This window comes from Lycorma delicatula, chromosome 1, assembly GCF_047948215.1.
Source record: "Lycorma delicatula isolate Av1 chromosome 1, ASM4794821v1, whole genome shotgun sequence".
NCBI classification, from domain to species: Eukaryota; Metazoa; Arthropoda; class Insecta; order Hemiptera; family Fulgoridae; genus Lycorma; species Lycorma delicatula.
Genome location: NC_134455.1, coordinates 160574785 through 160589413, shown reverse-complemented (window position 1 = coordinate 160589413; position 14629 = coordinate 160574785). Strand labels below are relative to the sequence as shown.

General features: G+C 32.9%; 1 protein-coding gene across 1 annotated transcript in view; it reads left to right on the top strand.

The window, feature by feature from the left end:
* Nucleotides 1-14629, top strand: part of LOC142324898 (protein takeout-like) — a 59396-nt gene continuing 44767 nt past the window's right edge. The window contains exon 1 of the mRNA XM_075366015.1: nt 1-335. Coding sequence (XP_075222130.1) covers nt 236-335 — 100 coding nt within the window. The 5' untranslated portion in view covers nt 1-235. The remainder of the gene's footprint in view (nt 336-14629) is intronic.

Below are 14629 nucleotides of genomic sequence, written 5' to 3'. Positions count from 1 at the left end.
AATTTATGAAAATGCTGAAGATCATTTTATGGCATCGTTTATGGTGGTGGTAATGAGTGTGTAGAAGTGGTCATATAAAAGTGTGCGGCCACAACAAATCCATCCCAGTCTGTTAGTTAGTCAGCGGGTTGGTTTACGCTGAGTGTGCCTGCTGCACTTCACCGATCGGCCTTTTAATTACTGAATAATAATTATCATATTATTTACACAGTAAAAATAATTATTTTTGTACAATATGTTGTTTAGCAATTATTATCTGTTTTTGTGTACAGCAATGTTCTCATTAACTGTAGTTCTGCCAGTAAATTCTGCTGGTAATTCAGTTCCGAAATTACGTGAGTATAAAACATTTTGACATTATAAAAATAATTTTATTGTTTAAAACGATACCGAAAAACTATTCTCAAGGAATTACACTAAGATTATATTTCACTATAGATTAAATTATTATTTATCTTACGAATTCATCTGTAATAGATCAATTATAAACATTATCTACATTTATCTTTGTGTCTATAATACTCTTATATAGAGATTGTTTTTTTGTTTTTCGTATATCAAATCTACGAAAGCGATTTGAAAAAAAAATGTTTCTTTTCAAATAATGTAGTACGAGTAGTAATTACGTAATCTCTCTTGTTTCCTCTAATTCTATATCCCCTTTGTCACCGCTTCATGTAATTTGTCTAATAAAAAGATAAGTTTATGTATTAAAGAATTTTTTTAAATGTTTGTTTTCACACCTCTGACTCACAAGGGTATGAAAACCTGAAACCCTCTTCCTCTCCCGATTTACATAAGAAGAAAAACTGAAATTTTGCTACATTTGAAATGTTCTTATCAAACTGAATTTTATATTCAGGAAAAATTGAAAATTTTAATGACTTAAAAGAATTTCAGACTTCCTGACTTGCAGGAATCTATCCTCTAAACCAAAAAATCGGAAAAACTATGATATTCTAATTTTCGTCTTAAAATATGCTTTCTTTGCAGGGCCAGTTAAAAAAACAAAATTGACAGTTCAGGTACCCTGTTATTCTTAAAAACTTTGCGTCTTCTCACACTCCTTACATTTTTACAAAACTTGAAATAGTTCTATATTAAAAGCGTTCTTTAACATTTTCTTTTCTAATTCATAATTAAATAAAAAATGAATTGATGTCGAAGATGTTTATATCTCCATGTTTCTCAACGCATTTTAACTATCCAAGAGGTCCTCAATTAACATATATTCTTATAAGCAGTTTTCTTAAAAAAAAGTGTCCTTTTTTTCGGGAAGCCGGTTAAAAAATTAATAATGTAATAGAGTCTATCTGCTGCATTCACAGGCATCCAAAATCCCTTGTTTCTCTTGAATCGATAAAAATTGGGATACCCTGATATTCGAACTCTTGATTTTCAGAACGTATTCTGCCTTCAGTAACATTTAATCCCTCTTGTTTCTCCCCTACGTCTACATTCCCTTTGTCACTATTTCATGCAATTTGACTAATAAAAAATGTAATTTATGTACTAAAGAATTTAAAAAAAATATTTGGTAGAAAGAACTTTGTCGTATTTTCATCATATTCTGAAATTCATCATATTCGAATTCAGAAAAAGTATAATTACCTGACTTTCATGGGTGTGCAAACCTGAAACCCCATGAGAAGAAAAACTGAAATATTGCTATATTTTAAGTGTTATCAATTTTCTAACCATTTCTTCAGAACGGTTTTCTTCATCTTAGCTTTATTTTCACCTGAAATATTAATTGATAGTGGGTCATCCCCTCTTGACGAAAAACTTATTCCTGATATTTATTTACTCTCTCAGAATGCACGTTTAAAAAAGGAGAAAATTAGTAGGAAAAAAATAAACCTCCTCTCATCTGGTGAAATATTTGTTTAATTCACACGCTTAGTATGTAAATTTACAAAATATTTCAACGGAAAAAATAAAATTTGAAACTATCCTTGCAAACTTCTTTTATATATCGAACAAGGATCAGGAGAAAAGACTTTCTTAGCTGAGAATGGTTTTAGCAACAAATTTCAAGTGATATTGTTTATCAAAAAACAATTCCAAACTGGAGCTCCTTTCTCCATGTTTCGGGAACAGCTTTTGATGATTTACTTTGTTGGGTACGTGTTTTATTAAAAAAAAAAAAAATGGAGAACGTGAATTAAAGCCTATAGAATATGAAACAATTTCCTTATCAAATTTTTTTTTTTTAATTTTCACTAAGGATCCCTTCCATCTAATAGATAACAACTGTTACGAGAAGAAACTGTAGATAATTAAGCTTGTTACTTGTAAACGACTAAAAATAATTACCTAAAGCTGATATTAATGTAAATTTGTGAACTAGTATTCTGTTTCGTTTGATTACCGTTCTGAATAACTAACTAGAGTCAGTCAAAACTTGGTGTATTATAATAATTTGTAGCGTGTAGCTTTCTCAGAGAAAGAAAGGAATGACTATATTATGACACTCTTAGACTTTGTAATCCTCTCTTATACCGTCTAGACTTTGTAAAAAAGTTTATTACTTGCATTGGAAAGGCTAAAACAACCTTTGGGCTACGATCATACATAACTGATTGAAGTAATAATTTAAGCAATTTATGAATATCTATTTCAAAATTTTTTAAACTAATTTTCTAGTCGGTGGCTTAGTTTATTTTTAATTAGATTATTTATTCTTACTTAAGTATTTCTTTTAATATAAAGTTAATCGAACTATCATATAATTTGTTCAGTTATAAAATGTACATTTCAACAAAGACGATTTTGTTTACCGTCTTTTTAATAATCCTTTGTTTTTCTTGAAGATGAAAACTCATTTGTTATTCAAGTTTAATAAGTTGTGTGCTAAATATGAATTCATAAAATCAATTCTCATCTATCATTAAAAAAATCTTAACATCAACATACATACTATAAAGGAAGACTCTTATATTATTATTCTTGATCGTTTACAACTTCATACATATATTTTTATTTTAAAATTGCTTAAATTTTTAAATAGTTATTAAGTTAAAACTCTTCAATGTGCATGTGTATGCAAGGTTAACTCTAGAGAAGAATCCTTCTTTTGGTCCCATTTGTAAGTTTTAACCACATAACGTAAGTGGAGATTTTTTTAAACGAAAGATTTCTTCAAACCACAAAACGAGACTATTTAAAGATAAGTTTTGTTAATTTTTTTATTAATTGCTAAACTGGAGTTTTCTGCCTAATGAAGAAAGACTTGTAGTTCTGCTACGTAAACTATTTTATCAAAAAAATATACGAAAATTAACTGCAAAAGTTAAGATAAAATATTAATCCATATTCCGGCAATTCAGGGTCAAAGCTCGTGCTCGGCAGTAACCTCTTTATTTCGTTTCTTGTCATTTGTTTTCATGATTTATTCTCATAAGTTTCTTATTTTTATCAAGGTTTGTTTCTTACAGTTTGCGTTTTTCATGATTTTTTCTATAGGACGTTTTTCTCATATTTTAAGTAAAATAAAATTTGGAAAAAATTATAAGTTAACATTTAAAAGAATAAAAGAATTTAGAGAATTTGACTTTTTCAGTTGATTTTTTAAATGATGATTATTTTAAATTAAGGGTTAGTAAGTTCCAGATAGTTAATTTTAATTTGACGCCGATTTTTATAAAAGAATTGAAAAACTATTTTTTTATAATTTTTAGAGTGTTTTATTTTATTTGACAATTAATGTTCTTTGTTTTATTATTACGTTTCTTGATTTATTTTTTCTAACGTTTTACTTTGACTCATACATACAATAGCATGCATAATAATTATATTATTTTCATTTCTGTAACACATTTTAGCGTACTTTTATCAACTGGGTTTCTCGATTGAAAATTTTTCTTCAAATCTAATTTACGTTTTATTTATTGCGTATTTATAAATAAATGTACAGTAATTACCCACGATTTCAGTTAAAACACCATTTCATTTATTGAATTGCAAGTTTGCTTAGCGGTTATTTCAAGGTAAGTTTCATATAACAAATAATGGTTTTATAACCTTTTCGAAGGTTACAACTAATGAAATATTTAGATGATTAAAGTAAGCTCTTGAATATTTTCATTTCAGTCAGTTATATATAATTTATTATTACAATTTTTTTCATCCATTATCTTTTGATATATATCATAGTATAAAACAGTACATACATTTTAGCTTTCCTTTGTATCTGCAGCTTTTGAAAAAGAATTATAATAGATTAACTAACTAAATTAAATTGAGAGGTATATCGTAGACGAGATTTGCAACAGTGGAACCTGTAGGCTAATTAAATAATGATTAAATTTAATAGGTGTAGTTTTGCGAGTAGATGGCCTTAAATAAGCAAATAACTGAGGTAAAAATACTATAAAATTAATAACTGGTTTTTCTCCTTAGTAAATTTGAAACCGTAAAACTAAAATATTAACAAAAAGTTTGCAGAAAATCTAGCCTTTGTTTTTTATGAACTTCCTTAGTCTGAAATGAATGAGAAAGGAAGTTTTTGAAAAATATTAAAATGGCTGAAAGACTTCGTCTGAAGTTTCTCGTTTGTTGGTTCGTTACTTTGAAATTTTTTCTTCAGACCTCCATGATCCTTTGAAAAATAATAATCAATTCCTTTTTTTGTATGTTTGTCTGATGACAAAGACACACGAGACATTTATATTGAAGGAGAATTGTTATGTAGTTAAGTATTTCTTACAAACGGAAAATGCCACTGGTAAAATTGTTATAGTAATATTATTCGGTCAATGTAAGTCAATCGATTTTACTAAGCAGAGTTAGTACCTTGTACTGAATGATTTTTTAGACTTTAAAAAGAAGTAATACATTCTAAAAGAAGTAATGCATTCTAAAAGAAGTAGACGAAACTGTGCTTATTTATTTTTACGAACTCGTTAAATCGGTATAGACTAATCGCTATACATATTAAAAATTACTTAATAAAAGCAGTCATTACTGCATTATTCGAGAATATTTGGGTATGAATTTTAAATGTTTCGTTTGGCAAATCCGAATTCATAAGGAAGTATTAAAAGATGAAAATGAGGTAGTTATTTTTTCACATTTTGTTTTACGTAAGTGTAACTATGAGGTTATCCCGAAACTCATCGGAGAATAATTAGTAGTTTTTTAATGTAAGAAATAGCAAAGTTCAAATAGTTTTAATTAAATCTGATAAAAATTAAAAATGATGTAAATATGTTTAAGTCGTGTATTCTGCTATGAAAATGGAGAAAATATTCTTTAAATTATTCGATATGATGAAAAATGAAAACATGCTAGGTATATATGTTTTTTGAAATTTTCGTAACAAAATCTTTTAATAAGTACGATTTAATTTTATAAGAGACATTTATTTTGTTTTCTCCCTTTAAAAGTAGTATTTTTTCCCCTTACTTCATTTCAAAACTTTGCTGCAATTGATCGCAAATGTTTAATTTCCTCTCGTTTCATCAAATTGCGTAATAAAAATTTTTCCCTGAGATCAGTTTTCGTGATTCGAAGCGTGAAGAAATCGGCGATGAATAATATGAATGAGGAATTTTAAGCGAGTTTTTTTTGTTTAATCCGCTGTTTCTATCCGATATATCTATCTATTATGTATTATTATAGTATAGATATTACAATATCTATCTATAGATATTATCTATTTCTATCCGTTATACATAGTTTTGAAGTTAGGTTAAGTCAAGCGGTTAGACATGTTTTCCCCACCTCATACTAAGTTTTCGTTTTCTTCGTATTTCAGTTTATTCATGTTCTCGTTCGTTTGAGTTACTTCTGCTATTTAATTATGTTTTTAATTATTTTTTATTTTTGTTGTGCCGCCGCATAATTTTTGATTTGGTGTTGTTTTGTGTCACTGATTACCTGTACTCACTTTTATTTTGTGTTGTTGAGTTATTTTCGTTGTTATTAATCGTTTTTTGTTGACTGTCTCTATTATTTGCGAAATAAAAATGCGAAGTAAAAATTATAATTTTTACTTTCAGCACATAATGAACGATGTGCTATCGGGTGATTACATTCCGAGGGCATGAAAAGAGCTCCCGTCTGGTGTTGTTACAGAAGCCACGGCAGCGGGACTCCCCACTAATTGTCCGATCTGCTTGACGAATTCTTAATGCAAACTGTTGGAAAAGATGCTTGATGTTAGGCTGAAGCGAGAAATTGAGCATAATGATGGATTCCCCATGAACCAGTATGGGTTTCGTAAGGGGAAGTCCGCTACCGATGGAGTAGAATGTGTGTGTCGACTGGTAGAGGCGGCGGCTGCCGTCACCTGGCGCACGAGAAACATACCCGTGGTTGTGATGCTTGATGTAAAGAATGCTTTCAACTCGTTGCGCTGGGGTGCCGCGTTCGAGGCCCTACGGGACAAGCAGGTGGACAGCGGTGTACGGCGAAGGGTACAAAGGTACTTAGAAGAAAGACGTCTGCTTTACAATTCAACGGACTCACAGCTCTCTTTTCCGGTCAAATGTGAGGTACATCAGGAATCATTACTTAGTCTGACGTTATGGAACTTGGATTGGGTGCTCCGGCTGAAGTATCCTAGAGGTGTTGTACCGGTGGCCTTTGCTGACGATCTGGCATTGGTAGTATGGGCGAGGGTTGTAGACGACGTAGAGACAGCGGCCAATGAAGCTATCATTCTAGTGCAGCATTGGTTGACGGGTAGGGGGCTAACCTTGTCTCCTGAGAAGACATCATTCATTTGTCTGGCTGGCAGGCGTCCTCTTTCTCCGATCCAGATCACGATTGGCGGAGCCTTAGTACCCCAGTTGGAGTCGGTGAAGTATTTGGGGATATGGCTGGACCGACGACGTACGTTTTCCGACACGTGCGAGAGCACGATGCAGTGGTGATGGTGCGGGCACTGAGTAAGCTCCTGGGCAATGTGGTCGGCCCTCGGTCATACAAAAGGAAGTTGTACGGCCATGTGATCAATTCTGTACTACTATATGGGGTCATTGTTTGGTCGAAAGCTCTGGGGTGCGATCGAAATCGGCGGGCACTGGAGGCTGTGCAGAGACGGATTGCCCGCATCATTTCGGCATACTCACTGCCTCAGTTTCGACTGAGGCAGTGTTAGTCATTGCAGGTATCCTTCCATTTAAACAAATAGCCGGGCTGAGGATGGGATTACTGGAGGAGCTAATAGGAGTGATATGCACAGGCCGTTGTGCATATTACATTCCATCCATCGCGGGACGACGGTCACATCATCTGATCCGGTGAGTCGAGCCTTGGGTCTACCGCAGATTTGGTGAGCTCACTTACTGGTTGACCCAATTTTTATCTGGCCACAGCATGTTTCGGATATGCTTACATGCCAGGAGGAGAGCCAACGACCCCTTTTGACTTTCTTGCGGAGAGTTCGATACACCGGAACACGTCGTGTTCGACTGCCGGACATGGGCTGCTGAACGTCGCTGCTGTGAGTTGGTGAGTGGGCCCCTTACAGTTGACACAATCATAGACTGTATGGCTTTGTGCAGTAACTGACTTTGTGACAAGGATACTCCAGCACAAAGCCAGGGATGATGGGGCGGCGGGGGGTTGAGGGACAGCCCCCTGCCGTTCGGCTGTGCTTGCACGGATGGGCAGCAGTGATAAGGCACTGGGACTCCTTCGTCTCTTCGTGAAAAAGAGACCCGGTGTGAATACCCTACACAGGCTGCTCTCACTAGAAGCATTGTCGTCAAGACTGAGACCCGGCTTCTGGGCGTGGGGTCCAGGAACGATGTAGTCGGGCTTGGATACCCCGCCCTAGGAGTTAGAGGCAGGCAATGAAAAGATCTAACCGGCGGGCTCACCTGTCAGACTTATGGCCGGCGGACGGGGAAGACCGTTTGAATAGACACCCCCTGGGCTGTGCTTTGGTTTGTTGTGGATCCGGCCCGGTGGTAGGGTGAAAAAAAATCCGCTATATCTGCAAAACAATTTTTTTTAATTTTTTCGCAAAATTAAAAAAGATTGTTCATGACTGCAGGATTCACAACACAAGTGTAAAATACACAGAGAGCAGAGCACCGTGGAACACTAAAACCACACTTTATTCTTTTGCATATCATTGTCCAGAACCCCCACCGTAGGTTTTTCTGTACGATAATATTTTTAAGGAACGGGTTTTGAGTAAATAAAAAAAAATTACGAGAGAGAATGTTTGAAATATATGCCAAAGGGAAACACGGATAGTACCAAGATTTTTTCATCAATTGGAACGACATCCAGACGGCTCTTTCAGTATAAGCGGATGTCACTATGTATATTCAATTTTTTACAACAGAAAATTGAAGAACACATCAAGAAATAAAGCATGTTTTAAGTGTTTACTTTTTTCCAAGCAAATACCCGCATTTTGCAAAGTACTAAGTGGTTTTTTTTTGCTTTCTTGTGTATTATCTCTTAAATTTTTTATCTAACTTGCAAATCTAATAATTTAAACTGAGTATGATATAATTTAAACTAATTCTGAATGTATAACTTTATAAATACTGTAAATATCTCGCATTCTATATTGGATTTTTCTGTCTTCAACTATGAATTTCCTAACGCCTGCGACTTGTGCTTTCCTAGGTGATGTTCGATGTTCATCTTCTGCTCTTCCAATCTTGTTGAAAGTAAAAAGAAACTGTGTGCCGCTTCACACAGAAAGCGGCTCCGTGCCGCTTTCCGTGTATTTCCATTGATTACAGAAGTACTCGTTTCAATTGCGCCGGCTCTTTCCGTATTTGAGCTCTAAAGAAAATGTTTTTCCATAAATTAAAACTGTGTTTTCTACAGGGAGAAATGTGAATAACAAAACAAGACGTTTTCGACTGTTATTACTATGTTCTCCTCGAATTCGTTTCAGCAAAATTAAATCCTTAAAATAAACTTAAAAGAAATAAAGCAGACTAAAAATTCACTAAAAAAACTACATTATCAATTTTTAAATTTTGACTTTTTGAAGCTAGCAAACATTTAAAAGTAAACAATTATAGAAAAACTTACATTTGATTGATTTAAAAAAAAATTCAAAATTTAAAGAAAATTTAATTTATTACTTTATTGTTTAATGCGATAATTTAGCTCCACTTTATTTTTCTTTAAAGTTTATTTTATTTAAAATATGATATACTTACAAAAAAATAAAAAAACCGCTGCCCGCATGAAAAAAAAAAATAAGAAAGCGGAAAGGTGGAAAAACCACACCTGGATGAAAACAACAAAAGTAATTAAAGAAATAAAGTTAAAAAGAGGGTAAGGATCCCCTCTGGAATATAGGATACGTTCCTTTTTTACCATTATTATATTAACAAATTTGGAAGTTGTGCGTAAATATAGTGTGTTAGAGTTTTCATGTGTGAGAATTTTCATCGGGTTTTGTATCATCATACTATAACTCCCGTACTGAGCAATGATGACAAAAAAATATCGTCGATATGAAAAATATCATCAAATCGATTGTGCAAACAATGTAATTTTTTTGTTTCAAAATCTTCCACTTAAGTTTTCTGGTAGATAATTACTATGTAACTACCAGTGTTCTCTCTAAAATAAAAAATAGTTGTCGAATTTGGGATATTTGGTCGCTAACCAAATACACCAAATTCGTCAACTTGGATTTGTTCCTAGGAGGACTGAACAAATCAAACAGAAATTCCTAAAAACAAGAAAAAAAAAATTATATTCGACCGTATTAAAAAATAGAATAATATATCTACACTAATTTTTAAGTCTATATTTTTCTCAGGTCTAACTGGTCTAAATACTTCTAACAAATCAGATGGTACAATTTTTTCCTATTTTTGTCCTTATTTTACGATGCTTATAAATACATATACGTGTCTTTCAGTCTATATTTCTCAGATTTTCTGGTTTAGAAGAGAAAGAATTTTTATGACCGGATGTCCATCCTGTTGTCAATCTACTAGAGGATGCCAGTAGCAAATGGTGCTACATCATCATAATTCATGACAAAACTATATTTGTTTTTAAAAAAAATATGTCGATTTTTAAATAGTTTTCACAGGCTATTATTACGCCTTCAGAATTTCAGTAGCGATGCAGAACCGGTAATTTTATTTATGTTTCTATATTTTACCCTCTCCTATCGTAATTGCAACTGTATCTACGTAACTTGTATGTCGAATTGCAATTTTTCAGTTCAGATTTGAATTTGAACAAAATTACAGTTTTGTGTAGACCGATGAGCTAATTCGGTTAATCGAAACTTAAATACCAGAGTAGATCAGTACATTCAAAGCGACTATGTAGGTCAATCAGAATATCTTTAATTAAATTTACACAGAAGAATCAAAGAACTACTGTCAAACAGTTTATGGCTGGTGGCAATAACCAATACCAATAAAATGGGTGTTAGCAACTATTTTTCCATATCACGTAGATTACATAAAAATGCAAGGCACACCACACACACACACACACACACACACACACACACACACACACACACACACACACACACACACACACACACACACACACACACACACACACACACACACAAACACACACACACACACACACACACATTTTTATTTTTATACGTATATATATACACACACACACAAATATTTTCATATAATTAATAATACAAATTAAATTTGTAAGCAAGCGTTTGTCCGTGAGTGCAGTGTTTGTGTTTAGTATTACTATTGTACTGCAGAATCTAAACCTTAGGTTTAAAGAATATAATCTAGAGGTTTATTGCTTAATGCAGCATAAAGAAAAATTAAGGAAAAGAGATATAATATTAATCTGTGTCAGTACGATATGGTCAAGAGAAAAGGAACGAAGTTGTCTCGATATGTATTTCTTTCTTTGTATCATATAATTAATAATTTGTCTGGTTATTTTTTTTTTTCACCATAAAGTAACAATAATTGCATTATATTAAAAAGAAAAGAAAAAAACAGCATGCAGAATTAGTATAAAACAATGTTGAAAATAATTATTTCAAGGCTTACGTCATTCAAACCCATCCCTCTGCACTGTAACAGACACCCCAAAATTTGTTACTACCAGTATGACAGTCTGAAAAGAGAATATCGATAATTTTTTTAATATTTTAGTCGGTTCATTTTAAAGGAAAATACATGTACGAACAGAAGTAAATTATTTAATTAACAATTTTTTTTATGATGGGAAACATCAAGCCTTTCACTTTACGACAAAATTCTAATAAACAAAATTGTTATCAAAGAGATTTAACCGTAAGGAATTACAATGTAGGTGAAAACCAATGATTCAGACGTTAAATTTTACCAAAGTGATTCGCATAATAACACATCACCGTGGTACATTTCTAACTAAAATATTCACCGTGACTTAAACATTCAAACTGTTGCAGGAATTCCGAATTAGAAAACCTACCAAATTCCCAAATTATGAAGCACTAAGTGCATCTCACTACCGTCTTAGACGACAGAGAGATGACAAATAGACTTTGATTTTGACACCGACGCCAGACAGATTTATTTTTAATAAAGCACAAACTGATACATCTATTAAACTTCAAAATCTTACATTACAGATTTTAAGAAATTAACCAACTCAGTACAAAGTAGAACAACTGCAAGAAGTGCCGATACCCCTTCATCAAGATGCGTCAGAAGAAACATATTATTAGACTAAATACATTTTTATTCCTTACAAAATTAAGAGCACAGAATACATTTACAGCGATGTGATAAAGAAACGAGGTAAAAATGTGCATAATTAAAAGTGTTATATAAACCTCATAATTCATTTTCTGACATTTGGGTTTATTTTAAGTAATATTAAGTAAATGATAACGTTACAATAATTATCAATAAACATTAACTTTTAATTTTATACTAATTAAAATAGAAGAGTTAGCTTTCCATTAAAAAATATAAAAAAACTTACGAGATGAATGACATTTCTTGCTGCACGTAACCAGTTAAAGTTGTTTAGTGGTTTCATAATTGTTCTAATATAAATTCTATTTATGTAAAACAAAAACAAGTCTCTCTACGAGTCTATATCACATACTTTTTTTGTTTTTTTTGTATATTTGTGTGCTCAACAACTACAAAGAAAAAGAACTGGCTCTACTTTATGTATATATGCTCTTTTAATTTATGCTCAGAACAGTTTTACTTAAATGACAGTATTCTACGATAGTTTATGTCAAATGAAATGGCGCGTAACAAGTAGAGGTAGAGTAAGCCCGATAAAATCGCGTGAACAGAATAATTAAAACTAATTAAAATAGCTTATTATCAAACGTGTGATCTTCAGGTTATACCTCTCTTTCATTCAGCTGGTTAAAAATTGAAACAAAACCCGCTTAGTGTTAATTGAAATTGAAGATTCAGCGATCAGACTGACCAAATCCTTGAATAAGAATAGGTTTTATTGTATCGGTATAAGAATTACTTGAAATTTTAGGGTTCCTATTCTGAAACATCTATTAATAATCAAACGGGTTATTACCAATATCAAAAAAGGTGACGGGGGCGATCACCCACTCACCAAACGTATATTGTAATTGAATATTTTAAATATATACAGTCGCCGCCAAGTAATGGTGAGCTTGGAGTGACGATGATTACTACCCAACGTGTCACGCATCATGGTTATGCTACTAAGAAATGAGTAATTATGGTGTTCCAGAGAACAAGAGTATAACAGTAACGTGAGGGCTGATCATCCAAGCTCGCCGTTACGTGGCGGCTACTGTACCTAAAATAAACCCCCATACTGAGTTGAAGCGGTCTGTGTAATGCGTTGCAGTTGTGATATGAAGCACCTGACATACAAAGTCCCCGATTAGAGATGCTTTCTGCATAATAATATTCTTTATACATCCGGGGTCTCTAATGAATATACTAGGTGTCACTCGCATTGTCGAATATTTCCTCCTTTTGGTGGGTCTAGCGTCCCGTTATATGACAGTATATTTAGCCCGATGAAGAAAGCAACGGAAACAATCTCATTTTTCCTGACGCCTTTTCTTCATGATTTGTGTGTCACTTCAAGCCACCTACAATCAGGTTAGGTTGCGGCACGAAATTCGCACATGTCTTAGACCTTTAATTAACTCATTCCCGAGCAACTGAGAGATGTATCAGCCGGAACTGAGCAATAGACTAATGACACATATAATCGCCGCTTTATTCTTTTCTCAACGAGGTGTAGATGAGTGTATCAACCACTATCTATTTGATTCATAACGTAAAATTAAATTAAAGAAAAGATCGTATAAAGAAAAGATCAATAAGACGGTAAGACTCTCTATAATTTGTAAAAAGATACACATCCTCTGCTAACTTGTGAGAAACAATCTATTTGTTAATTAAGTTTATGTTTACATTTTGTTTTTTAGTGTGCTTACATATTTCCCCTTTCTTTTGGCGTCATAAAGTGAATGCAGTTTTCACTGTAGTTTTTTTGATTCTCGTTGCTTTATTCAGATTTTAAATTCATTGTTTGAATTTTAAAATAAACATGGATTGATTATTTTTAATGCTGTTTAATCAATACTGGTGGTTTTTTATTTCATTTGGTGAAACAAACAAACGATTTTATTTTTTTAGGTAAAAATATTGACAGAATATTTTTAAATTTGGATGAAAGTGTAGTTTTTTGCCACCGATGATTCTATATAATTTGAGAAGATTAACTATGAGTTATAATTATTAACGTTTTTTAATCTTTTAATTTTTTAAAGTTTAATCTGAGATAAATAAAAATTGATTACTTAAAACTAATAACTGTAACGCATTTTATTTTAATATTATTGTATTCTAACTTATTATTTGTTAAATATTGTACTTTAACGTATACACTGCTGTGCTGAAGTTAAGAATCTCCTTATAATGCAATAATAGTCGTTCAGAATTAAATTTTTGTTTATTCAGAAACTTAAATCCTTTGGAAATCAAAGCGACAGTTGTTAGAAGCGCTTTTATGTACAGGAACAAAAAGAATTTGTATCAGGCTATTCATGTTTGGATTCTACACATTAAAATGAACAAAAAATGCTCTATGAAAAAATGGCGATTTCTCCTTCGTTTTCCTTCTGTGCAAGTGGAATGCTCCCAAAAGGCCGAGCCTCCCTCTCGTGTCAACTGTAAAAGATTGCGCAAGAATTGTACGCAATTTGTAAATAGTAAGGACTGTGGTCACTCTCTAGGTGCTGTTGAGATGTATTTTAATCCAGTGGATGGTTAGGTAGGTCAACTGAATGCCCAGGGTGTCTATATTGCCCCGTTTGAATTAGTTGAGATTGTTGAAAGAAAGTCTCAAAATTGTTGTTCTGCTGCACCTGAATGTGGTTAAGGATGATCTGGCAGGTTTTAGTAGTTGGAAAAAAGTTTTATACTGACTCTAACAGTATGTCCGAGATTCTGTGTAAGAAGTCGCTATATTGTGTCTTTCTACAACAGGTTTCTCATGCACATGTTATCAAGCTTGTTGGCAGGTGGTCTTGATATTTTTGTTTTTAGTTCTTATTTTCAATGTACCAACCCCAGTGAGGAACATCTGGAAAGGTGGAAGAGAGTTCTCGATCTTGTTGGTAATTGTCCTGTTGTATTAGGTGCTGATGCGATTGCCAAATCGCTTCTTTGACACAGAGAGG